The sequence below is a fragment of the Spea bombifrons genome, chromosome 4 (genome assembly GCF_027358695.1).
Source record: "Spea bombifrons isolate aSpeBom1 chromosome 4, aSpeBom1.2.pri, whole genome shotgun sequence".
NCBI lineage: Eukaryota > Metazoa > Chordata > Amphibia > Anura > Pelobatidae > Spea > Spea bombifrons.
This window is the reverse complement of record NC_071090.1, coordinates 3,917,478-3,943,490: the sequence shown is the minus strand read 5'-3', so window position 1 is coordinate 3,943,490 and position 26,013 is coordinate 3,917,478. Positions and strand designations below refer to the sequence as shown.

Below are 26,013 nucleotides of genomic sequence, written 5' to 3'. Positions count from 1 at the left end.
GTGAAGGAGCGCGACCCGAACAAAACAAACAGCGTGATTTTATGATTCCGATTAATCGTCTCAGCTGATTTACTGGCAGCCATTAAAAAAAAAAATAGTCATAAAACTGTCATAACTTCCAGGAAACCCCATAACCTCCCGTAACACCTCGTACCTTACTTGGCCTCGTCTTAGATTCAGGAGCCGTATGTCTATCCCATGCATGTTTAAATCCCCTCACTGTATTACCCTCTACCACCAATGCTGGGAGGCTGTTCCACTTACCTACCACCCCTTTATAAATACTTTCTCGCATTCCTTCTAACTTCATACCATCTAGACGAGGCAGTAAGCTGAAGTAATGTACGTTGAGTCTTATTTTCACATACGAATAAACGATATAAATGGGGTGATGTTCCCAAATAAAGTGTGCGTGTGTGTGTGTGTATGCATGAGTGCGTGTGTGTGTGTATGCATGAGTGCGTGTGTGTGTGTGTATGCATGAGTGCGTGTGTGTGTGTGTATGCATGAGTGCGTGTGTGTGTATGCATGAGTGTGTGTGTGTGTGTATGCATGAGTGTGTGTGTGTGTGTATGCATGAGTGCGTGTGTGTGTGTATGCATGAGTGCGTGTGTGTGTGTACGCATGAGTGCGTGTGTGTGTGTACGTGCTTGTAAGATACTTTGTGGTCTTACAACGTACAATACTTGAGTTCCTTTAAGTCGGGCGTCTAACAGCAGATGATATCACATCCATGTCCACTAAACCTTAGTGTGATGTGATGATGTCATAGCAGGCGCATTGCGATATGCTACATCCCTGTGTAAGCCCCTTTAAGCACGCGCAGTTGTCAGCATTAGACGTAGGACTTTAGCTTAGACAGCTGGCGAGCAGGTCACAAATCAGTTTGTCAGGACTGTCCCGGACACGTTGAGACTGCTGGCAACTATGTCATAATATGAAGAAAGCAATATGTCAGTGCAGAGGCAGCTTCCAGGCTCTTTCTCGGGGTGGAAGTGAAGCAACAGCCCCCCGCGCTTCCTCCGTGGTGTAATCCGAGATTCACAATTTCACAACATTTTACACCAAAATGTAATGTACTTTATATAAAAATTAACCTGGTTTTATCTCATTTTGCCCCAATAAACCCCCTTTATCTACAGATCTGGAGCCGCCGTTGCTGTCAGTCATGTGATATTTTGGGTGACTTTCCCGGCTCAAACACCACACTGAAGCTTTATGGCGATGCTAATGAAGTCAGTTCCCCCATAGACTTTCATTAGTCAGAGAGTCCGGCTGGGTGATTAAGACTGAGCCATTCTATTGTTCCCCACAGGCAGTATGATAAGGAGTCGGGGTGTTGGTTTAGTATATTGGGGATCAGATAATAAAGAACGATATTTCTCGTAAGCTGCTTAAATGTGATATTAGCGATAAAAGAATAATACTGAAGAAAATCATATTATATAATATATATATATTTCTGGCAAAGATTCATTTCTGATGATTCTTTTCATTCCATCGTTTTCTGCTCCTTTGTTTATAACGCGATGGATAAAATAAGTAGAGCTTTAAAAAAATTCCCTGCTTTTCATTTTAAAAATCTGATTGTAAGCTCTTGGGACCAGGATCCTCTCTGCCCAATGTGTCGGCCCGTCTTGGTCTGCCGGTTCTAGTTTTCTCAGACCCTTCGAACGTAGGGACTGTAAGAAGCGCTGCGGGAATTTGTGGGGCTATATAATAATAACAATCAGTTCACACCGGACGCTGTACGCACTCCCATCAATCCCAGCAGCCGCTGTGGATTTCATAGACATACATTAACCCCATAGTAACTGCTGCACGATGTGACATCACTTGTTTCGAGGTTAACACATTATGATGTCACATATCCCCTGGTTGCGATATCACAGTGGAAATCTCTCCTTGAGCACAGGTGACGTCGTTCAGAATGTCTTTGGCTCTAGGGGCAATAGAATCTTTGTGACGGGCTATTAAAGGGTTAATATCTCCGGCGTCTCGGAGTCATTTAGAAAGTATTGAGGTTTTTCGGAAAAACGCGATTTGCCGGTAAACCCGGAGGCACCACGTGGCGCGGTTACGGTTTTAAATCCACCCTGCCCTGCTTTCTATACCGGTTATACCCGGATCCCTCACCGTCACGCTCCGCATGGGGCATTTCACAGGGGTAATTAACCCCCTGAGTCCTGGAGAGCAGAGCTTTTATACACAGGGGGAGTTTGGAGTGTTACTGTTCCTTTAAGAGGCGGGGCCTGGGAGCGTGTGGAGATAAAAAGGGGCGGGTAGGAAGCAGGAAGAAGACCTGGAACAGAGCGGGCTGCGGGAGTTGGACTGGCTGCCTCCATACACAGTGAGTGCGTTATATGCTGGCAAATGGGGGGGGGGGGCCTCTGCGCCTTTAACGCTTCGGTGTACCGGACGGGGGGCATTCCGTGTTTTTCGCACACGCTAGCCGCACGTGTCGGACGGGGCCACGTATTATACACGCCGGTCCCTGGAGCTCATGTATGAGTCTCGAGTCTCCCGCCGGGCGGCTTTATCGTCTCCATACCTGTGTGTTGCCCCCCTGAGTCCCCGGGTTTTTACCCCAAGTCTCGGGGTCTCGGGGGTCACGCGGTCTGGAGCCGACTCCTTCATGTTCTCCTCTGATTTAATGATATCTGAGCATCGTGATTGGCGCATTTCTCGCCTTATATCACAACTGGAATCCCTGATTGAATACAGGTGACTTCATTCAGAATATCTTTACCTTCCGAGTCACTATAAGGAATGTAAGGAAGCTTTAGTTTACAGAGGGGGTGGTGGGTAAGTAGAACAGCCTCCCAGCAGAAGTGGTAGAGGGTAATCCAGTGCGGGTATTAAACATGCATGGGATAGACATACGGCTCCTGAATCTAAGACGAGATCAATGTTTCTATGTAATGTTTTTGCACCCCACTGCCTAGGTTGGCGCTACAGGCGAATCGGGGGTTTATTAACCTATATGAGAAGCTGTATAAAGGAGGCGGCAGATTTAACTCCCCCACCTAATAAAGCGACGAAGAAAGTGTTAATTTTAAGGTTTCTGCGGTCGTTATCTTAAGCGTCCAATCACAGCTCGCCACCGACTTTCTCTTATTGGCAGAACGGGTGCCCGCGGTGCCCACGACCCGATCCCCGCCTCCGTGTGACATCGTTTACCGGCCCTTTAAATGACGTCACAGCATTCTAAAAATAAAAGCTGCTGTTCCACTCAGCACGTTAACCGCGTGCACCTCAACCTATCAGCTCCTGCTTGGGTGTCACATGACAATTAGGCGTTCCCGACAGAAATGATCAAACAGGCAAAATGTGGCTAATGCAGGATTTAGTTACAAAAAATGTCAGATATTTGTATTTGTAGCGGATATTAATATAATAATCATTTTCTTTCTCTGGACACTCTATGTTGCGACTCGCTAAAATTGTTACCCAAATGGCTTCAATACCAGTCGTCATGGAAACCTTGATCATTATTTTAAGATACATTTAATTGAGTCCCCTGCATTCAAGCAGGGATATCAACCAATAACATACTGGGAGCCAAAGCACCAACTGGGAGTCTTCTATATGATCGCAGCGTGTGTGACCCCCAGAATCTACCCCTTCCCCCCCTGAGAGTTCCCCGGTATGGTGCGGATATGGTGGTAATGAGCCGGTTGGGGGGGATCTCCCTGGTTTCCAGCAGGGGCCCCCCGGTTGGGGGGGGGCTGGATCTAATCGCGTAATGGCTCTGTAGTATACCGCGGCCATCCCATACTGTAGCCAAACTTGCATATTCTGTGGCTAGGAAATCCAAAAATAGCCATTTTTCTTTTTTTTTTTTTTAACCGCTTTTCTGGTGCAAAATAATTAAAAGCGGATGTTCCCCCTTCCGTTCGGGGGGGGCGCTGTTAATTTTAAAGGGCCAGCGCTGGCGCATTCTCGTCCCAGGCCAATCTATACAGCTGCTTGCTGTGCATGAGATGAACCCTGAGGGTTCCTAGGTAAGCATAGGTTAAAATAGGTACAGGAGGAAGTCACCTGTATTCAAGCAGGGATTCCAGCTGTGATAAAGCAGTGAGAAACCCCACCAATCAGGACGCTCGGAAATCAATAGATTACGAAGGGATCGGCTCCAGACTGTGTGGCCGTGAGAATTCACCCGGAGACCCTGAGATTGGGGTGAAGACCCCTGAGACTCCGGGGCCACCCTGGACATCTCTCTGGGGTAAAAAGCCACAATTTACTTATTTATGTATTAAATGAGGGGAAACGGGCGTTCCTGTTAGAACAGGCAGCAGGGGGGGGGATTTCCCTTCCCCGGGGAAACCTCAATCGGCGCTTCTGCTGCTGATGATTAATCTGCCCACGTCTCACAAGGTGTGTGTATATATATCTTGGGCTGAGTGCTAGTAGTAGTTGACGCATTAAACCGCTTCCACCGCCCACGTAAAAACCGAACTCTCTTCCCAGCAAAGGTAAGAAAAAAAGCATCATTTTGTGGTGGTTTTGTGTTTTTTTTTTTAATTTTGTGATTTTTTATTTTTATTTGTCGCTTTTGTATCCCTGCGTTTATTTATTTTTTTTAAATATTCTTTTTAATGTAATTTTAAATAAATGTAAAAAAAAATGATATATATATAATGTGTGTGTGAATGAATGATCCGTCGTTTTATGTATTACTCAAATAATTGTATATTAACTGAAATATTTTTTTTTTTTTTCTGTTTTGTATAATAAAAAAAATAAATGAATAAATATATATTTCGGGGGGGGGGCTCACGCTCCGTGCTGGATCCCCTTAGAAATATATAATTATTATTTATTGATATATATAGCGCTGTCCTATTCCTCAGCGCAGTACAATTCACCGATAAATCTTGATATACGGTTTTTCATTTTTCAGGGCAAATGTATTTTTTAAAATAATAATAATAATAAAAATGTAATAATAATAAAAATGAGGATTCTCGCCACCGATTGGTTGCTTAAAGCAGCCAATCAATGGCAGGGAAGTGCTCAGAGGATCTCCCTCTGTGGTCTGTGATCCCCACCGGATGCAGAAGTTCTAGACAATTCTAGGCCGCGGTGGAAGAAAAAAACCCCGCGGAACATCTGTTACGACGCGTTCAGCCGCTTTCCTGGAGAATTTCCCTTCTAATAATGATAATTTAAAAAAAATGTTATTTTTTTTTTTTATATTGGTGGAAATTCCCTTTTTACAAACTCTAGTAGTGCACCCCGCGCCGGCTCGATGCTTCGAACCGAGTTTACCCGCTTTTGCCGCCAAAATAGTTTGTAAAAAAAAGTTTTCAGTAAATTCTTAATAAAATCACCAATATTTGTAGAGGGAACAAAAAAAAATAATAGAAAATTGGCAGCATAGTCTGCAGTTTTAGAAATCAGAAGTTGTGTCTTAAGCCACGCAGATGGCGTGTAGATGCACACGCGTGACCCCCCCCCATCTAGTTTGCGTTATTTTAATGGGGTTATCTCCGGAGTCCTGCATGTGTTCAGGTTTCTTACGCAAAGTGCAAAAGTGGCTGCACGCAACCGCTAGTACCCCCGCAACCGCTACTACCCCTGCAACCGCTACTACCCCTGCAACCGCTAGGGCACCATTTTAGGTGGGGCAGAACATGAGCAAAGGAGGACAGTAGATGTGTGAAAGTGGGTGGAGCTTGGTTAGCTGCAGGTAATGTGGGTGGGGCTTAGCTAAATGCAGGTAAGGTGGTAAGGGCTTGACCAAATGCGGGTAAGGTGGGTGGGGCTTGGTGAAATGTGGGTAAGGTGGGTGGGGCTTTATCAAATGCAGGTAAGGTGGGCGGGCTTGGTCAAATGCAGGTAAGGTAACGACCGCTGCTTAGGTGTAATGGGTTGGCTTTGTTTAACACATCCTGCTATTATTATTATTATTATTATTATTATTATTATTTTAATGTTTTTTAATTGGATGTTGGTTGTTCTCCACAATAACCCCTCGTTCCTATTGGTTAAGTGTCGTCGTTGCCCGGTAGAGTACCTCGTTGGCGGGATCTCACCGAAACTAACTCTCTGGGTCTATCTCCTCCTCCAGAAATCCGCAAAATGCGAGTGAACGTGGATCTGATCCTCCTCAGCTTCCTGAAAGAGGGGCAAATTCCGGATAATGAATACAATTACGCCCTCAACATGCTGGAGCAGGAGGTGAACAAGCGGAGCTCCGATGGGGAGCTCCAGACCGACGGACATTCCCCGGTGCCCCGTTTGGAAGGTGGGTCGGCAAGAAGCCGTCTAAATCACCTTAAAGAACCCAGAAACGTTACACGCCAGGTTCTCCTTTATTGATAGGGCAGCTGTGTCTTCGGAACCTGCTGGCTGACTGCTGTTGATTGGTTCGGGGGGGGGACTTTAAGACGGGAAGTAGATTAGATGATTCTAGTTGTGCCACCTTTAGCCACCGATTAGTAAATATCTCCAAAACTATTGGGTGGTTTGAAGAACAGTAGTTCTTCTTTGAGGTCATGAAGCCGAGGTCTTCACCTGGTCTAAGGACACCATATGTTCTTCTCCTTCTTCTTCTCCTTCTTCTTCTTCTCAGGCCCATCCGTTACAGAAGTGGACGAAGAATTGTGTCGGAGGATCGCGGCTCAGCTGGCTGAGCTGGGGGACAAATTCGACCGCGAGGGGAGAATAAAGAAGGAGATGGTGGAGAGCGTGGTCGAAGGTCTCCTCAGTGACTCGCTTTCCGAGAAGGTAGGTCACGTTAATAAAACATAATACACAAAAAATAATACACGAGTAGAGAAATGCGCCCCCTTGTGCTTGTCATTGTCACTGCAGGCTGGACAGAATGATTTCAAAATGAAAGTTTATTGGGTGTAAAAGTGGTTTTGGGGGAAATTAATCATAAAAGAGACAAACTCACACTCTTTATCCGCTGATTTTATTAGCTGGGAGGAGGGACGCATCTTTCCTGGATACTCAGGTCCCTTCTTTAGGCATCGCTTAATGCAGATTAAAGAGGGCTTGTAGAACCTGGGGTGTGAGCGTGAACGTGCGTGCGATGTCACCACTCATTGATTATGAGTGAGCGTCGTCCGTATCTGGTGATTTGCCCCTCTCCTCTGCCCGCGCCCCACCTCACTCCATGTGTTCTATTGCAGCGGTTTCAGGAGGTGATCAATTCTGCCCTCCCAAACCTGCCTCCTGGTATCGAGAAGGAAACGGCCATCCTCGCCGTCACCATGACCCTGACCAAGAAGGTCGGGTGCAACGTTCCCAACCTCCTGCAGAACTTCTTCCGTTACACGGCCGACTTCATCCAATCAAACTACGTCGCCTATTTACAACAACTCTCTCGGCAGGTGAGTTCTTTTGTAACTGAACTTTAGTGTAGTTTGGGGCACCGTCGGCTAGCGGCCCACCAGTCCATGCCTGTTCACTCAAGAGCTTCCAAGCGTGCGCGGTGAATGCACAGGGATCATTCCGTCCGAATGCATCTTCCCCAGCAATCCATGCTAGAATAATGGCCAAGCTGATACAGCCCTGGGGGGTTATATTACTGTATACAGCGCTGGGGGTTATATTACTGTATACAGCGCTGGGGGTTATATTACTGTATACAGCGCTGGGGGATTATATTACTGTATACAGCGCTGGGGGTTATATTATTGTATGCAGCGCTGGGGGGTTATATTACTGTATACAGCGCTGGGGGGTTATATTACTGTATACAGAGCTGGGGGGTTATATTACTGTATACAGCGCTGGGGGTTATATTACTGTATACAGCGCTGGGGGTTATATTACTGTATACAGCGCTGGGGGTTATATTACTGTATACAGTGCTGAGGGTTATATTACTGTATACAGCGCTGGGGGGTTATATTACTGTATACAGCGCTGGGGGTTATATTACTGTATACAGTGCTGGGGGGTTATATTACTGTATACAGCGCTGGGGGGTTATATTACTGTATACAGCGCTGGGGTTATATTACTGTATACAGTGCTGGGAGGTTATATTACTGTATACAGCGCTGGGGGGTTATATTACTGTATACAGTGCTGGGGGTTATATTACTGTATACAGTGCTGGGGGGTTATATTACTGTATACAGCGCTGGGGGGTTATATTATTGTCTTAGCGATGGATGTATAATATCAGACCGGACGCTGAATGTTAATTCTTCTCCCTTCGCAGAGGTGAACGCCGAGCCGACAGATTTAAGGAGGATGAATTTATCGCGATTGTTCCCGGCCAGCAATGACATCGATTGTGATGTAAAATATTCATGTGACTCGGGGGTGGGGTGGGGGGGTCACGTAAATGCGGGGGGGGGGTCATTTCTACAATTTTCCCCAATGTTGATGTTTTCAGAAGTCTTTGTATCCGTTGTTTTGTGGCCGCTTTGCCGTACCGGTGCTCGATGGCGTGAAACGTTTTATATTAATAAAGGATCTCACGCTACGCAGAGAAATACTCAGCAGTTGTGAAGGTAACTTAATGACGTTTCGGTCCGGCTTCCTCCGAACCCCGATATAATGTGAAAGGAGGCAGGGAAATGCCATCTGTGTTCTTTTATATATATAATTATATATATATTACGATTTAACAGGATGACCGGGCTCTTAAAGGGAACCTCCCACCTTTTTTTATTTATTGCTAGTATTAGATTAAAAATATTATGCGGTTTCCGTTTATAAAACAGTTTTTGACCCGTAATATGTTTTCAGGCAGCTGCGTATCAGCCGTTTGTATGAGTTTCCGATCTGCTATCTGAGCCAAATCTACCAAACAGCCCGACTCCTTATGATGCTGCCTGTGGGAAACAATAGAATGGCTCAGTCTTAATCACCCCACCAGACTAATGAAAGGCTATGGAGGAACAGACTTCATTAGCATTGCCATAAAGCGTCAGCTCAGTGTGGGGTTTGAGAAGGAAAGTCACCCAAAATATCCCATGACTGATGACAATGGTGCCTCCAGGTCTGCAGATAAAGGGGGTTTATTGGGGAGAAAATAAGATAAAACCAGGTTTTTGTCACCGACCGACATTACTGTATACAGCGCCCGTGGGGGGGGGTTATTACTGTATACAGAGCTGGGGGGGGGGATTATTACTCTCCTCTCCCCGATTCCTGCACCGGTTATTTACACAGATGAATTTACATAGAACGTTGTTAAATCATCTTAAAAACTGCTGAACTGTTTAAAGGGGTAACGCATCGTATAAGCTGTTTTTGTACACTTAAGGCAATGTAAAGTTAAGGTTTTTTTTTTATATACAGGCCAAAGTTAAATGCTCTCGCTGTATTACGCCTCTCGCTGCTTTAGTGTTTTTGTACAAATAGTAAAATGTAATTTGTGGGTTTTTTTTAAACTGACAATGTTTAACAATTCCTTATTTTTCACTTTTCTGTGGCGCTTTGCTGAATTTAAACAAATCCTGCTTATTCTAATAAACTTTGTGTCTGGCGTTACTGAGATCCGGCCCCTCTATGCACCTACAGAGAGGGAGAGAGAGTGCGAGGATGTATGCATGTATGTATGCATGTATGTATGTATGTATATATATATACACATATACACACACACACATATATATATACATATACGAGAAATTTATAATAACTATTTATAGGAAAAAAACTGCACACAAATTGAATATACGAATGTAAATTATTGCCGGTCGATAAAGGGGTAGCAATAAAGTAAATTATAGGAAACGTCCCTTTAAACATGCGAGGGATAGACATACGGCTCCTGAATCTAAGATGAGACCAACGACTGATTAAGGTTTGAGTCTTTACAGCAGGAGAACCGGGCGACTAGACCCCCAGCTCATAAGACTGCTCTTTGGCGCTTTCTGGATCACATCACTCTCAGCCAACTGTTTTACAAAAGCCCAACGACAGCCTCGTTGTTGGGTAGAGAAATAAAAAAAAATGTTATTTCAAACTATGAAAAGGATGCAGCCTTCATTAATAAAGTATTTTATTTTTAGAATTATTTTTACACGGTATATTTTCAGCTGCAGCTCTCATCAGGGTAACAGCCCAGGGCAGGGTAACAGCTGAGCGGGATGGGAGTGGTGGTTCCTGTGACTCTCATTGCCCTCCGACAGGCTGGAGGTTGCCAAGTGTTAAAGTAATCAGAAGAAAAAAAACAAAAAAAAAACCTTTTTAAAGATGATTTTAACACAACCTGTGATATATGGTCCAAATAAGGGGCCACAGTCGGACTCTTCTGGCCAAAGATATGGTGGCTGGCTGCATGTTATAGGAGTTGCAGTCCTGGCCCTGCTCTTCATGCCTTTATAGCTCTTATAAGAGACTAAATACTCTTCGAATCGCAAAATATTTAAGCCAAATACATGATAATTACGGAAAATTCTTTGTGGAATTGTTACTCCTGTTTGTTAAAGGTGCTGTTCCCCCAAAACAAACATTAAGGTTTATTTGCTCGGCCTGCCTGGAAACGATCTGTCATTTTATACTGTCCCTTGACGTCTTAAACACAAATGGTTTTCCAGTTTCTATGGCAACAGTCTATCTGTATCTGCCCCCCCAAAAAAAACAAAACAAAAAAAAACAACTTTATACAACGCTAAATTTCTCTTTAATTAAAGAATACTTGGAGGAGTAAATTCCACAGAGTAGGTGGAAAAGCACCTTTAACATGCTCCTTTATCACTGTTAAAAAATGCTTTTTAAATATATATTAATGTATTTTCTAATACATTAATTACATCTAAGCGGTAATAGGAGAAAAAAGAAAAAAAAAAACAGAACGGAGCAGTAAATGGGTAAAAACGTCATTCTAATCACAAGCAAATCAAACGATCGCCATCCAGACAGACAAATGCCACGTGAAAAAAAATAAATGGCATAAAACGGTGGGTCGGTAGAGGAATTTTTGCCTCCCCAGGCAGTCAAAGGCATGTAGTCAGTGTGGGAGATGACCTCACATGCTCTCTTACGTCATGCAGGCTATAAAAGCAGGGCTTTTTGATGACATCATAAGCCAGCATCCTTTATTTGTAAGAAGCCGCATCATCCAAGTCCAAGTGACAAACGGGTGAACATTTGCTTGCCCTGACTCCGTCTCACGCCAACCGGGTGGTCTAACCTGGCCCCTTATTTAATTAAAGCTAATTGGCATCTATTACAGACGTCCTAGGAATTAATTATTAAAGGGAAGAAGAAGAAAACAGCAAGCGGCCAAAGCTCCCGGGGCTTTGTGTGGATACAGTTACCCCGTTAGACCACCAAGTAGTGTTTTTGCTCCCTGGAAAGCTTACATCGCGGCCCTCAATTAAGCTGCAGCAGAGTCCGGCGACCCGTGGTGCTTTTCCTTTAATTGGTTTAACTTCCCCCCAAAAATAAGTGCTTTCTATTCATAAAATAAAATTAATCTCCCGTTTGGAAAAATAGCAACTGATTCTCTGCTCTCGCAGGTTAACCCATAAAGCGCTTTCTATATATTTTTTTTGATCATTTGGATATTTCCATAGATATTGCTGTTTTTTTTTTTTAAAAATGAACAAAAAAGTAGTAAAATTCTTCTACAAAGGCCCTGAAAACATAATCCAGTGCGGCAGGGCCCAAGTCGCCCTCTAGCGAACAAGAAAAAAGAATGGAAATTAAAATGCTACATTCTATGCAGAGCTAACTAAGGCCTCCCCGATTATTTAAAATGAACACCTGGTTTATCGTAGCCTGATCAGTCGTGTCTTTTATTATTATTATTATTATTATTAATTATTAGCAAGGTGCTTTTATAGTGCTTTCCTGCAAATTCAGTATTGCGTCGGGGCAACGGCAGTAATAGTGGCAACAATTTCGACAGCCTAGTCAAGCAGGTGCAACAAAGCGGCGTTACTTTCAGGCTGCCACCTCCCCTCCGCAACACGACGATCGTCCGGCTTTGTGGTTCCTGACAGCCGACCACACAATAAAAAAAAAATAAACGAAAAAAAATAAACCTGTTTTAGAATAAGTGGTTAACTTTAAATATCACCTACGAAGCAGACCTGGTTGGGGGGGTATGAGTGACATCCAGCATACAAAGAGGGGGCTTCATCACATATTGGGGGGAACTGAGAAAAAAAAAAATAAAGTGAACTACCCAGAGAAGCCACGTCTACTTCTTTCTCAACACCACAACTATTCCTATGGCTATCGCCAACACGGCAACAGCGGCCGCACCTCCGAACATCAGAATGGATTTGCCTTCTGGGATGAGGATCGGCTTCTCTTCTGCTTGGGGAGAAGGGGGGATTACGGGAGAGATCGGGCGCTCCAGCTTCTCAGCTTCTAGCGAAGACGACACGTGACTCTCTTCTTTGGCCTCCTGAGGAACGGGTAGGGATTCTTTTTCCGAGACCCCTTTGACTGATATGTCTACTTTTGGTGGCTCCGGCTGATCTACTGGTGGAGAGGGGGTCCTCCTCAGCTCCATCGGCGCTGAGGGCTCCTCGGTCAAAGCTGAAGTTGCTACAAGAACCTCCCTGTCTTCTTCCTCAACTTCGACCTCTTCCTCTTCTCTACCTTCCACCACCGCTGCCTCTTCGATCACCGCGGCGATCTCCTCTTTCTCCACGTGGACTATGTCCGAATTAGAAGAGTTGTTCTCGCTCCGTTCTTCGGCCCCTCCGTTGCTGTCCAGGCTTTTCAGCTCCTCGGGATCCATGGTCACCTGTTGCCAGGACTCGGGACCCAAGGAGGTTGGCAAGCTCTCTGTGTGCCAGGTGGAGACGGCGAGGCTCTCCGGCGGGCTTACTTGCTCGGAGTTGTCGCTGGTCAGGATGTAGATGTCGTTGCTGTCTTCGGCGATTAGCCCCGGGGCGTCCTCTTCCTCAGATTCCAGACTGAAGACCGTGCCCTGGAAAACAAGACGAGACGTTGGATCAGAGGTGGACGCTCTTACTCATTTTTGAGAGACCTGTTATTCTTCTATCAGGATTAGAGAATCTCTCTCTAAATATCGTAACCGGACAGCAGCTCGGGGACACGTGGAGAATACAACCACCCTCCTCACAACATCTAAAAGGGCTCGCGCCTCAACATCTGCCGGGGCTTCCACAACCAGCTGTGGAGCTTTCGAGATAATCAGCATGCTTCAGAAGTAACCCAAATAATAAAAAAAATATAATTTACATCCCACCAGACTCTTGGCTACAGCGGAAAGCATAAAGCGAGGTTTCATTATGACAGCCAAGCAATTCCAGACACCAAGAGGCTGCCGATTCGTAATATTAAGACGGGTTTAAGATGCGAGAGTTTCCTCCCAGGACCCGGGTCTTGGAAACGCTGCGTTTCTACCGACTCCAGAGAGTTTCAGAGATGTTTTGACGTCAGTTACTGGCTCCAGTACTCTCTACTCGCGCAGTCAGTAAGCGAGAAAGCGCCTCTCGACGGAGCTGAGAATTACCGGCAATGCCCGCCGTTGGCGCTGGCAGAGGCGGCTCCGTTGGCTTACGGTGCAGCAGCGGCGAGAGCGGAAAATTTCCCTGCAACAAAGTATTACGTTCGACGAAGAACATCGCGCTGCAGGGCTAAACCCTTACACTGCATCCTTAATCCGTAAACGCGTTCTCAGTTAATATACGGCCCGGTCTGTAGATCTCGCCCAAGATCACCTACGGGAAAACGTGGCCCCTAAAGACCCAGTAACACAGCCCCGTAATCTTGCATAGTTTTCATAGATTTGAACGATTGCCACAAATGCCCAATATTCCATATTATTTTTACAATCTGCCATCCAATTTATCAACGGTGAACGCGCGAGGCTGGATTCTGCCCCAACTGCACCTTTATTGCCCTGAGCTTTAGCATTTGCCTAGATAGCCAGCAGTAAAGCTTAGGGCTTGGTGGAGATATATTATATATATATATATATATTATATAATATAAACAGCTTCTAACAGCAGATAAACCTGCCCAGTTTTCTACCACCTCGGTCCTCGACCTCGTCTTACACTCCGGGAAGGTTTAATAACTGCCCCAGGCCCTACTTCCAGCCCAAATCACACGCGCCGAGAGCCTTCAAACAAAACCTTCAATAAAGATTCAAATTGAACCCAATCTGTTCTGCCAAATAAAACATTCCCAGCCAGGTTTTCAACAATGGAAAAGTTTCAGAATATTCCGTGATGGGGGGGGGGCGGTGAAAGGATACGGAGAAGTGAGATCGAGAAAGGCTTAAAGAATCCAGGTGGGTTTTTTCTTCTCTTATCTGGAAACTTTGCTTAAATCGTTGGAATTTTTTTGCAATAACAGTTAATATCCTGCTTACCCCGCGGGGGCCGCAGACGTCCAGCCCGTTACATAACACGCAGTATCACTAAATCCCAGGAAGCCAGGGGGTTGGCGGGCATTTCACTTTTATACGTTCTAACAGCACTCGCTTCATCTTTTTAAATATTTACCTGTAGAGAGACAGTCGTGGCTTCAGCTGGTAACACAAGCACCATTTAGTTATTTAAGCCCCAAGGTCAGAGAGGGGGATCTGGCTCAACTATGGGGGGGGTGATTGTAAAAAATGTGACTGGCACACGCGTGCGGCACAAGCCCTGCCAAATCTACGATAAATATCCAGATTCCATCCACAAACTTCCAAAGGGCCGCATATGGAAACCAGATAACTCTACGGGAGCCGAATCATCACAATCTGCAGCTTTAGTATACTTCACATTTTTCAATCACAGAAGAGACACAGAACCCAAAGACGGCAGATCGGCCCCATTTGGCCCACATCCACAGTATTTCCTACTGTAAAGAATCAAACCTTAACTCCTACCACTTCTACTGGGAAGCCGTTCCACTTACCGACCATCTCCTCAGTAAAGTAAAGCTTTCATACATAGCCCCTGACCCTCTCGTTTTAGATTACGGCTTCCTGTTCCAACAGATCTCATCCTTCGAAATAAACGTCTCTCCTGTGATTTAATGTATTTAAATGTTTCTACCCCTCCAAGCCGTGTTTATCGAGACCCCAGAGCGCCATCGAGGCAAAATGCGTTTTCAGCAGAGCGATGGAGCGGAAGGGATTAGACGGGAGGTACGAGGTCGCCGCAGCCGTCTGAACGCGAAGAGGAGCAGATGTGTGGGGAATGCGAGCGCCGCTCGCTGCCAGCAGCCTTACATGGTAACCAAACCCTGTACGGGCTTCCCGAACGGCCGCAACGGGGCAGAAAGTAAAGAGTTCTAACCCAGAGCCTGCCGGGTCAGGATCCAACGGGGCAGATAGTAAAGCGTTCTAACCCAGAGCCTGCCGGGTCAGGATCCGCTGACAACACCTAGAGATCTACTCCCCTATCCTGTATAAAGCATGCAAACTTCGGATAAAAGGTCGCGGATTTACCTGCAGATCCTATAAGTGTCAATATTTGGGAACGCATTGTAAAGAAATATATAGAGGTCCTTCCTCCCGTGTTCTGAAGCTGCACGCTATGTATTTAGTATGTAGTACACGCATGGCTCGTACGCCAGACAACTTTCCACTGAGGATTAGCAGCCGTTAGCCTGCAGAATACGCAACAGCTAAAGGGTTAAACTTCTCCCCGCGTATAACGGCAACGCGTTTCGCGAACTGGCTAAAGGAGTAGTTGTTCAGCTCTGTCGGGCTATAAAGCAGCAACCGTTGGGATGTCAGATTATTTCTGCCGCCCAACCGTGAGAAAACTCTCTCTGAAGGTCAAAGAAGTATTAAAAGCAAAAAAACAAAACAAAAAAAACATGAAATTAATGAAAAATTAACTCTTTTATGGGAAGAAGGGAGATTAAGCGAATCCGTGTTCACTCTAGAGGCGGTAAAAATGTTAAACGGGGGGGGGTACGTTAGCATTAAAAGGCAATTTCCCTTAGTTAACCTTGAGGCTTGTGTACACGCTCCCTCCACGGGAAGCCTCACATGTTATTTCTGCTTATCCGTGTTGTATTTGCAGATCTACACGCCATGAAAATAAATAAATCGCTCGGACAGACCCGACGCAAACACAGAAGAGCTCGTTCCGAAATATACTTAACGTCACCAAATGTATTCGTTACCCACCGGTTTAAAGAGCTACGCAGGGTGTTTAAGGAGCAACACGGCAGCCGAAAAAAAGCAGAGTTTTGGGCCGGGGTGTGAAGTCGCCTAAACAATAAAGTAATATTTTGGGAAATAACAGATAAAAACGGGCCTAACCCTTTCTATACAGAAAACGTCGTACCCAAACTTGCCGCGGTTACAGTTTTAATGCATGTGACCCGATCCTAATAAAAACAACCCGGGCAGACGAAACGCGGAAACATTTTAAAAACCTAAACCAGCCAAAAAAACCCCAAAAAATTGGTCTAAATAAAAAAAAAATTAATCAGTTTAAAAACTATGTACAAAAACACAGCAAAGGGTTAATTAATAGGAACGGCAGCTCTGAGGCAGCGACGTGAAGTTAGTCAACGAGCCTTTAACCGCTTCATAGCTGGAAGCTGTAGAGGAAATGCCATCTGGCATTTAAAGAGTTACCGCGTTACCGAAAATGTAAAAGGTTGGAGAACGCGGCGGATTCAATATTTCCTTGGCTGGTGTTGAATTCTTTCCTCTTTATCATACCGTCAGACTGGAGCACAAGAGCTGACAGTCGCTAGTCAGCGTTCTCTTACCAGGTCAGGCGGCTGTGGCTTCCAGTGGAAGTGTAAGAAGCAGCAATACGTCTGCTCTGCACCCGGGAGCAGCGGAGTGCGGGAGGCGAGCGCGCGCAGGCACGTGCACGGCGACCCACTTTTGTTTATGATGTGACTCAGCTACAGGGCAAACAACGAGCGGATCGGATGCCAAAGCAGTGCTGGGAAGCGGCGTTTAGAGCGCAAGCACCGGCCAGCCAGAAATAAAAAAAAAAAGAAAAAAAAGAACTGTCACAATGTCTGAATTTTTTTTTTATATCAGCTGCTGGCTGAGAATGATGGTAATCGCAGCACTGAACATGCGCAAGGCTGGAACCCTTCGGAATACATTAAAGAAAAATTAGACCATTAGAAGAAAAGAAAAAAAAAGGAAACAATAAGATAATTTGCCTGCTCCGAGCCGGTGGCGGCAGACGAAAAACCCGCAATAACCTGAAGCCTTTTACGGGAAGTCGCCGCTGAAGTCGAAACGCGTAGCTGTATATTAAAAACGCCAGATAAGAAGGAATTGCCCCGTTTAATCCGCACAATCTCTGATTAATTGATGAACCTCACGCCTCTCAGGCCAAACCCCAACGCATTTCTCAAGCATTTTAAATAAAATCTTTTCTAAGTGTGTACAAAGCTTAAAATAGGATTTTTTTTTGCTGCAACTCTCCAGTTTTCATCATTCTAGTCTAGTCGTTTAAATAAGTCATAGGGGCTCCTTAACCCCCAATAACCCGATGAACCCGCAATGTCTTCTTTCTGCCGATTCCTTCCCTGCTTCACATTTTATATTCAGAGGGAATTATCTTTCTGGGAGTAAACAAAACATTTCCTTTATGGAATTAAGAGTTCAAACCATCAAACAGCCCATATTATATATAAAGTGTCTTCCGCTGCACTTAACCCTCGGCGTGCCGTAGCCTAACCTGGTGATCGGTACGGATGAGGTTAGAGTGTCTATAGCGCAGTCCGAAGAAGGGAAGCCCCGAAGCACACCGGTGTAAGCAGAGGGTCTGCGCAAGAGACAGCGGTACCGAGTATCTCAAAAATCAAATGCTCGCAGCTTAATCCATCAGGGAATGACCGCCTCGCATCTGGGGCTTTACCTTCTGCGCAGTGAAAGCCAGATTGCTGGAATCACTGCCCTAATCCTCCGGTATAATCTGCAGGGGATGAAGGTGAAGCCGACGGCGCACGTACAGTCACGGCTGGAGAGCATGCTAACATGTCACATGCGTGCTCCCAGCACACAGCCCCTGAACCGGAGAGGCTTTTTCCACCTTTCCCTTTTACAGCAAGCAATAAAACCAAAGAAAAAATAACCAGTAACCTTAGTAACGACATGTGTCGTCCCATACTGGGGGAAGATGACCGATGTCTTATACCGTTCATGAAATCTGCACCGTGGCTTCTGTATCGTTCTCACACTCACTGTTCAGCCACAGCCTCCACCACTCACACTAAGATCTGCAATTTGTTTTTAAGGGTTGTCCATAAAAATCAAGTAATAACCCCCCCCCCAGAGTCTACTTTTCACGTTGATTAGTTTGAGTAGCCGCACGTACCCATCCTCCCTGCTGTATAACGAAGTCCGCGCACAGCTCCTCTATGTACGTAACGGTGAGCTGCACCAGAGTTTCCAGGCACGGCTTGCCTCGTCTTGTGAGCTCCAGGAGAAGTCTTTGCGAGAGGACAAGCGGGACCAGAACCTGCACAGGGCAAGAAGGGGGGGGGGGGGGGGGACAGCATCTTAACATGAATCAAAAGCAATTCTTACTATACAGAATGCCATACAAAACAAACTATCCAAAAGAACTGCATATAGCTTTGCTGGCTCTGAAGCTAACACTTTAAACCATGATACAGCCGACATGGCAACATGCCAAAAAAAATAAATAAATAAAATATATATATATAAATAATTTAGTTGATGCATACACTATATTATCATAAGTGGAAAAAAGCAAACGTAAAGCCAAACCCATTAATAAAGGACCTGCTGCGTGTGTGTGGTGCGTTTCTAGATTGAGAGAGAGAAAACTGATTTTTTTTTTATTAATCCAATTAAATATGAGCCAAACACGGCGCTGATGCTGGGGATTGTGAAGAGCCAGCTGCGTGCACCTCCTTAGCCCCAGGACAGCGATAATACTTCTATCACCAGAGGGAAAGGCACGGTCAGTAATCACTGGCATGGAAGAATGCGCACGTCAAGTGAAAATAAAAAAAAAATATCACAGGTATTTGGGTTAAAAAAATGTAATCCTGCTGTCTCACTAGCCAGTGGTTTATAGGTACTGTAACGTATTATTGCACCAGGTACCATGCATTAATCAATATTAACCCTGTGGTTAAACCGCCAACAGTGTACGTACCCATTGGAAGGGACCCAATAAAGTTACCTTGAGGCCATAACCTAAAAGTCTGCAAACTTAAGTGACCTCCTGATAGAGGCAGAAACTTAATGTTACTGCTCATAGGGACAAAAGTAAAAATACATTTAAAAAAAGGGGGATTAAGTGTCCCAAGATGGCGCGGTACCTTATTCCACCCGGCGGTTAGCGCGGCAGCGTCCTCAGTTTGCTTCTTGAACACTTCGTAGCTCAGACTCCTGTAAAGAGATTAGGACACCGTTTGAGCTCATTGCTAATAAACTTAGGACAGCCGTTATAGCTTGAAATGTGTTTTTTTATTCATTAAAAATAACAGTTCTGCATTAGAAATTATCTACATCACAAAAAAACTAATTATGAAGAAATATGTATATGGGTACAGAATTGTATGTTTTATTATGTAGTTTTGAATGTGTCATGTGGATCATGTCATAGAAAAAAGCGGAATGATTATGATTGTTGTCTGGCTCAACACAAGCATGCTTGGTGGGATTTTCACCATAATTGTGTCTTTTCTTAAAAAAATGAGCCATTATTCCAATCATCTGTGAACTCAGAGCAATAACCGATACAATGCCCAGGTAACAAGGTGCTTGAAGTGTATATTCTGAGAAGAGTCTGAGCGCGGGATATTTCGCACAAGGTACAGAGCAGGCACTCATGCTGTAGGAACCTACGTGTTCAGGAGCGCATCGGTGGCTTTGTCCAGCGGATCGCGGATTTCCAGACTCAGTTTCTCAGAAAGTTGGGACAAACATTCCTCGATGGAGCTTTCCGGACTTGCTGGGCTAAAGACGGGGGAGGTGTGCATGTCAAACCCTGTGGTCGGGAAGGCTGGATGACAAGCCGAGAAACAAAGCAACTTAAGGAATTGGCTCGGCGCACATTAAAAAAAATAAATTAAACTCGATACTGGTTTCTGGAAGCTTGGGCTAAGACCAAAACTCGCTCTCTGATTCCAGAAGTTAATACAAATGGTAGTCATACAACCCAACCTATTCACCTAATACACTTTTACGTTTAACCTCTGATCTATACATCTGCTGCAAAGGTTTCTAGATTATGTATGTATGTATTATATATATATATATATATATATATATATATATATATATATATATCTATATATCTATATCTATATATCTATATCTATATATATATATCTAACCCAAAGGCTTAATACTTAAAGTCTGGCACTTACAGGAAGGTTGCGATATGTAGACAGCGGTCTCTTAAAAGGCAAGAGATTTTAAAATAAAATGCCTTTTAATGTATAACATTTTCCACCGAGGCTGTTTTCATTATAAACACAATAAGGATATATGTTTCATATACTGTATAAAATGTCAGGCATGACCAGTCCCGTGTGTCCTTTCACCTACCGGCAGCTATTTCGTCCTCCAGACGTTTCAGCTCCTCTTCTACCGCTGTCTTAATCTTCTCCAGCTCCTCCTTGGCTGCAGGAGGGACTGGTGGGTGCGCAGCTCCTGCAATGGAAGCATCGACATTACCTAAAAACCCATAAAACTTACATATATAAAAATAATACAATTAAAAAAAAAAAAAAAAAAAAAAAAAAAAAACAGTATTGAGGGGGTTAAACATTACATTGTGAGGTTTACTCACTAAAGCTGGAGATTCCGCACTTAAACCCTTTTGCGTTGAGAACCCCAGTGAGCAATAAGAACCAGGCTGGCCCTGTATAATGTATAGTTAGGTTAAGAACTCTAATTGATCTATGCATTGTACGGGGCCAACACAGCCCCTTTGGCAGAGGGAGCTCAACAGGGTTTGTTTTCTATAAGGATTATTAGGCCTGAGTTGAATCCAAGAATGTTCAAACGCTCAGTTTAGTAACTAAACACAACCTGTTGCTTAACCCCTTCTCTTCCAACACTCATTGTCCTCTGCGTCACAATATATGCACATTTGAAGAAATGGAGGGACTCTAACAAATGCAGATGTGAAAGGAGAGTCGCAGATTATAATATATTGTATAGCCACGGCCTCTTGCCGTCACTCCGTTCTAAGGAGGACATGTCCGCATACACTGCATGCCATGCTTCATGGATGGAGGGCGGCTTGAAACCTGAGCGTCGGTAAAGAAGTAAGCAGCTCTCTGCGAGGCTGGGAAGCCTTTGTGTGCCGCTGTTCAACGAGCCGGGAGAGCCTGATTTCACTCGACAGCCTGTCAGACAGAATAAGAAGCCAAGCAGAAAACGCAGGGAGAACAGAAGCCCCCGCCACACCGAATATAAAGAGTCTTGTTTGCGGTTGGGTAAAGAAAACCCTGAAAGCCCTCAAATTTGAGTTAGTAACACGAGCCAGAGACGCACTGCGTGGGCATAGACGTAGGTCTCTATAGGCTGGAGAATACCAAACAGTGACCTGCGATCTACAAGCAGCCGCAAAGCATGAACTAATTCTGCTGCCGCATCTGTGCATGCGCAGAGGATTTCCAAACGCCTGGGCGGCGTAACGTTCTTGCACAACCCTTTGGAGAGGGTGACAAATAATACCTACCCACACTGTACCTAGACCATTGGAAGGCAGGGGCAATTAATAGCCAGAAAGACAGACTGGCATAAGGAGCAGCAGTAAAAGATGTGCAATCTCCAAAGCAACCCGTGGAACGTTCCCACCGACTGCTCCACTTTTGACACAAGAAGCAGCCACTGATTGTTGCCATAGAAACTGAAAGAGCGTCTTAAAAAATGTAGTATACGTGATTAAACAATTAGGGGAAACAAACTTCAGATCTGATACGGTTTATTTGCAATTAATGGCTTGTCTTAGTGGAACAGCAGCTTTAAAAGGAGGAATCCAGTTTAGATTTTTTCCACAGCAAACGCCTGCCTGTCCTGGGGCGTTTCTTAAATGTCCGTATTTGATCCAGAAGTATATAGCAGCGGGAAGCCGCCTTCCCATGGATTTCGTCCCGTTACTCACCAGCGCTGGCTGCTTGGGGCTGTCCCGCCGTCCTCTCTACCGGGGGGAACCCCAAATAACTGAGCACGACATACTGTGTTTCATAGTGAAAGCCGGTAGGCACGGCAGCTGATGACGCCATTAGCCTCTTTAGGCGATACCAGGGAAGATCAGACTGTGTTCCTGGGAAGGAAACGGAAAAATCTCAATCAGAATTATTGGTTTACAGGAATTAAGTTAATACAGAAAAATACAAACATAACACACCACGAAAGAGGCAGAAATTGGTTAAAAGGGGATGTCCTAAAATAAGTCCTTCATTCTTTTATTAGTCCTACTTGATACAATTGTTTCCTGCAGTACTGTACAATCTGTAGATACAGTATCACTCCCATTTAACGTACAATGTTTCAAACTTTTTGGTTAAATCCTTTTCCTACCGAGACTTGCAATCTTCGTCTGACTGCTGAAGGTCTACGGGGAAGAACGTCATGAGGACGTCTTAAACACTGCCATAAAGCGATCAACTTCGGTTTATTAGAAAGTTCCATCACATGATCGACTGCAACAGTGACCTTGAGGTCAGCAGGAAAGCGTACGTTTCTTCAATCAATTCCATAGACAAGTTTTAATGAACCTTCTTTTTAAATAAAGCTGTTGGAACCGTAAATTCTCACAACTGCCGACATCCCCCCCCCCCAGCATAGACTTCAAGACTTTAACAAGCGGTCAATGGCATTGAATTTGTTTTGATGTCCAGCTCAGTCCTTGAGGGCCAAGATGCAGAGGTTGGACATATTCTGAAAGCAAGCTAGCCACGGTGACCCAAAACTTCCCATATAGAATTCTATACCTTCCCGTCTCTAAAAAAGAAGAATTATTCCGGCCCCTGGAGTCCCATCCCTGGCTGAAGTCCACGCCGGCTCAGATTTCTTCCGTACAATTCCCTATCGTGACTGTAACTAAACGGCTAGAATTCAAAATATGGCCGTTCCGTCACGGAATATTGCAGCTGTTTGCAGCGCCGAGTAAAGTAAGGTTTTTTTTATTGCCCGTTACCAGCTACTCGATGCAAAAGAGGCAATTAACTTTATAAATGCCAAAGCAGACAAAAGCGAACGCTACAACGGTCCGGTGGGGTTTTAAGAGCGGCTAAAAATAAAGCCTGTGGTCTGGACTCGCGCTATCATGTTGCAAATTTCTTTATTTATACCGGACAGATAATCCATAGTTTTCAAACTTTTTTTTTTTTGTCTCATGGCAGACTAGGGAACCCCAACGTGAGCAAAGACATTAGGCTTCAATGACCACGTGACCTTCAGCAACTTCTGCAACTGAACCCTAAACACTTAAGACCCCTCACCGTGGTCACGTGGAAGCCCCCCACAAGGCTAGAGAGACCTAAGGACCCCTTTGGCCCCCGCACATGACAGCCTTCAACTCCTAGTCTCCTCTGTTTAGAGTCAACACTTCGTAAAGGTCAAGCTGTCAACTCTAATAACTCGGTCATAAAGCAGATCGAGTCACCTGATTGGTCACTGTCTCAATATACTGAATATCTATTCCAAACCTGTAGGGTCTGTCTGTGACATCACGTGGCACTCTATGCACGTGTGGCAAATTTGCATACGGCACCCCATGTGATGTCATAACAGGGATGGGAACGAAGGCTCATCTTTGCACCATTTTTAGCGGTATTCCAGAATACGTGCAGAACACGCGTCGCATCGATACATATATAATATATATATATTTGTTATCTTCCTTCACAGAAGAAATGGAGTGAAATTAGTCATCTGGCTACAACTCTTTGGGGGGTCCATGTAAACACCATATGATCAACACACACAAAGGGGCTGCGATACCCGACAACTAGCACGGCAATCCTTAAACGAGACTCAGTCCTGATAAGAGCGTTAAGCATTTTTTTCTCCATAAAGGGATCAATGTAGTTTATTACATTCTATAAGCGATTGCCTCTCCGTCGTCTTTATTGTTCTGGGTTAGAGTGCAGACGGATAATACCAATAATAAAAAAAAAACCTGCTGTGTAACGCTTTAAAGTCATGCCCAGGCGAGAAGCCACAAACGGCCAGCGGTCGATTACATTCTGGCTGCGGGTTATAAACGGGCCTTGAATGTAAACGCGCGGCTGGAATGTGCGAGGCTCGGCGTTACCGGAGGGAGTCCCAAAGCTGGGTGCAGCCCCCGGCTCGCGCGGAAAGCTCTACTGGGATGACATCTAGAGAGAGAGACAGAGCGTAAAATGCTTTATGTTACTCCGGACAGAGAGTTTCGCTACTGTCGGCAAAAAAAAGAGAGCGCTGGATTTGTGGGAGATAAAGCGCTGCGTACACTGCCATCACGTAGCGGCTCGTCACGAAACTCTCGCCCAGGGACATACCTAATCAGGAGCGCATATAGGTTCTATACATAGAGAAAGAGATAACCAGAGTAAATGTATTAACCTCTTCCACTTCTGCTGGGAGGCTCTTCCACTTATCTACCACCCTCTCAGTAAAAGAAAACTTGCTTGCAATTATATTTAATTTCTCGAAATGTAACAAACAATATACAGAACAGGCTTGGAGACATAAGATCACAAAGGGCAGATTTATATTCATTTACAGAGCCCGGTTCTTTCCATCACGGCGTCTTTATTGGATGGAACCGGCGTTCCGAGATGTAGCTAAACGTATACATTAAGAGCACTTTGAATTCTGAAAAGTTTGATTATTTTTGGCTCACCTATGTTTTGATGTTTCAAGATCTGAATAAGCCATAAAAATAGATACAGACAAAAAAAAATATATACATATATATATATATATATACACACACAGGACTAATATACACCTATAAGAAAAATGTACATACCGGTATATTTAAAATATATAGCCATATTTTATAAAATATATATTAGTATATAAAAACACACATATTTAAAGTCATAATTGTATAATATATATATTTATAATAAAAATGCAAATATATTTAAAAAATTATAATTATATATATTTACATACACACATTTTATATTTAAAATATTTAAAAAGTCCGAATTGTATGATATATATATATATATATATATATATATATATATATATACACATATCTAAAAATGCACGAGCTGTATTTGCATTTATAACATTGTGTGGAAGAGTAAGTACTTTTCACATAAATTCCCTGCCCCACACAATGCAGACTGGCAAGACCCTGGGCACTGGGTTAAGTGCTGGGTGTGGATGGGAGTCTCGGGATGCAGGATACAGGCTGTCCATGGGGGGCCAAAGAGGGCGAGGGCAAGTGCAAGTGCAAATAAGTAACATGGGGGTCTGTGGGTATTTAAATAAACTGCCTTAACCCTTTAACAGAACCACAAGTGCCCCGCACTAGAGGGGAGAGGCACTCAGGACCATGCAAAGGGGGTAAATGTGCCCTACAGGGCAAAGACACGAGTTAGGAAGAGCCACTTGAGGTAAAATTTGGGCTGTGGGGTACCTCAGCAGCACCCTTAGTGGCCAGTGGGGTATATAACACATAAAAGCCCCTATGAGGTACATAACTATGGCTACACCAAGGACCCACAGGACGGCCCCTGCCCCCTCTCACCTGCGGCTGCAGCTCGGGTTAAGCGGGTCCTTCCCTCCCGGCTCCCGCTCTACACAGGAGCAGCAGCCATGAAAGGGGGCGGAGCCAACCGCGACGGCGTGCCTGAAAACGTCATAACGCCAGCGACTCGCCGACGCCCTCATGCCGGTCCCCACCTACTTTGTTGTATATGTCCTGTGACCTTGGCAGCAGAAGCCAATCACCTCTCAGAAGGCGCAAAGTGGGCGGGTTACAAAGAACCAGAAGACCTGTTAAAGGGCGGTGCTGGGGTTCTAGAAGAGGCGTGGAACGCAAAAACCAGTATATTCTCATATGATTGGCCGGGCATTGTGACTTAGGCAGCAAGGGCTTGAGATGTTAAAGGGGCACGTCCTTTGCCTGTCAGTGTCACCTTTGACTGTCACCTAATGTGATTTTTAAGAAATATATAGATTTTTAA

At 44.6% G+C, this 26,013-nt stretch overlaps 2 protein-coding genes across 4 annotated transcripts in view; one reads left to right on the top strand and one right to left on the bottom strand.

Moving 5' to 3' along the window:
- BCL2L13 (BCL2 like 13) overlaps positions 1–25,701 on the bottom strand; it is a 27,560-nt gene extending 1,859 nt beyond the window's left edge. Inside the window, exons 1-8 of one of the 3 annotated variants that reach the window (XM_053462469.1) lie at positions 25,575–25,701; positions 21,984–22,145; positions 20,417–20,521; positions 19,712–19,868; positions 19,183–19,252; positions 18,207–18,350; positions 12,132–12,868; positions 9,646–9,901 (exon numbers count right to left, since the gene is read on the bottom strand). In XM_053462469.1, the coding sequence (XP_053318444.1) occupies positions 9,868–9,901; positions 12,132–12,868; positions 18,207–18,350; positions 19,183–19,252; positions 19,712–19,868; positions 20,417–20,521; positions 21,984–22,104 (1,368 nt within the window). In that variant the 5' untranslated portion in view covers positions 22,105–22,145; positions 25,575–25,701 and the 3' untranslated portion in view covers positions 9,646–9,867. Of the gene's footprint in view, positions 1–9,645; positions 9,902–11,972; positions 12,869–18,206; positions 18,351–19,182; positions 19,253–19,711; positions 19,869–20,416; positions 20,522–21,983; positions 22,146–25,574 lie in introns of those variants that run through there. The other 2 variants (XM_053462468.1, XM_053462470.1) reach the window with 2 other exon arrangements.
- On the top strand, positions 2,303–8,462 carry LOC128490554 (BH3-interacting domain death agonist-like). Its single transcript, XM_053462481.1, has 5 exons — positions 2,303–2,350; positions 6,077–6,253; positions 6,581–6,735; positions 7,146–7,346; positions 8,186–8,462. The coding sequence occupies exons 2-5, from the start codon at positions 6,088–6,090 to the stop codon at positions 8,189–8,191; spliced, it is 528 nt and encodes a 175-aa protein (XP_053318456.1). The 5' UTR covers positions 2,303–2,350; positions 6,077–6,087; the 3' UTR covers positions 8,192–8,462.
- Positions 25,702–26,013: the final 312 nt, after the last annotated feature.

Excerpts from the sequence above, each read along its gene's own strand:
- LOC128490554 (XM_053462481.1), top strand. The coding sequence starts at position 6,088 with ATGCGAGTGAACGTGGATCTGATCCTCCTCAGCTTCCTGAAAGAGGGG. Across the intron at positions 6,254-6,580 it reads CCCGGTGCCCCGTTTGGAAG|GCCCATCCGTTACAGAAGTG; the intron begins GTGGGTCGGCAA and ends TCTTCTTCTCAG. Across the intron at positions 6,736-7,145 it reads GTGACTCGCTTTCCGAGAAG|CGGTTTCAGGAGGTGATCAA; the intron begins GTAGGTCACGTT and ends GTTCTATTGCAG.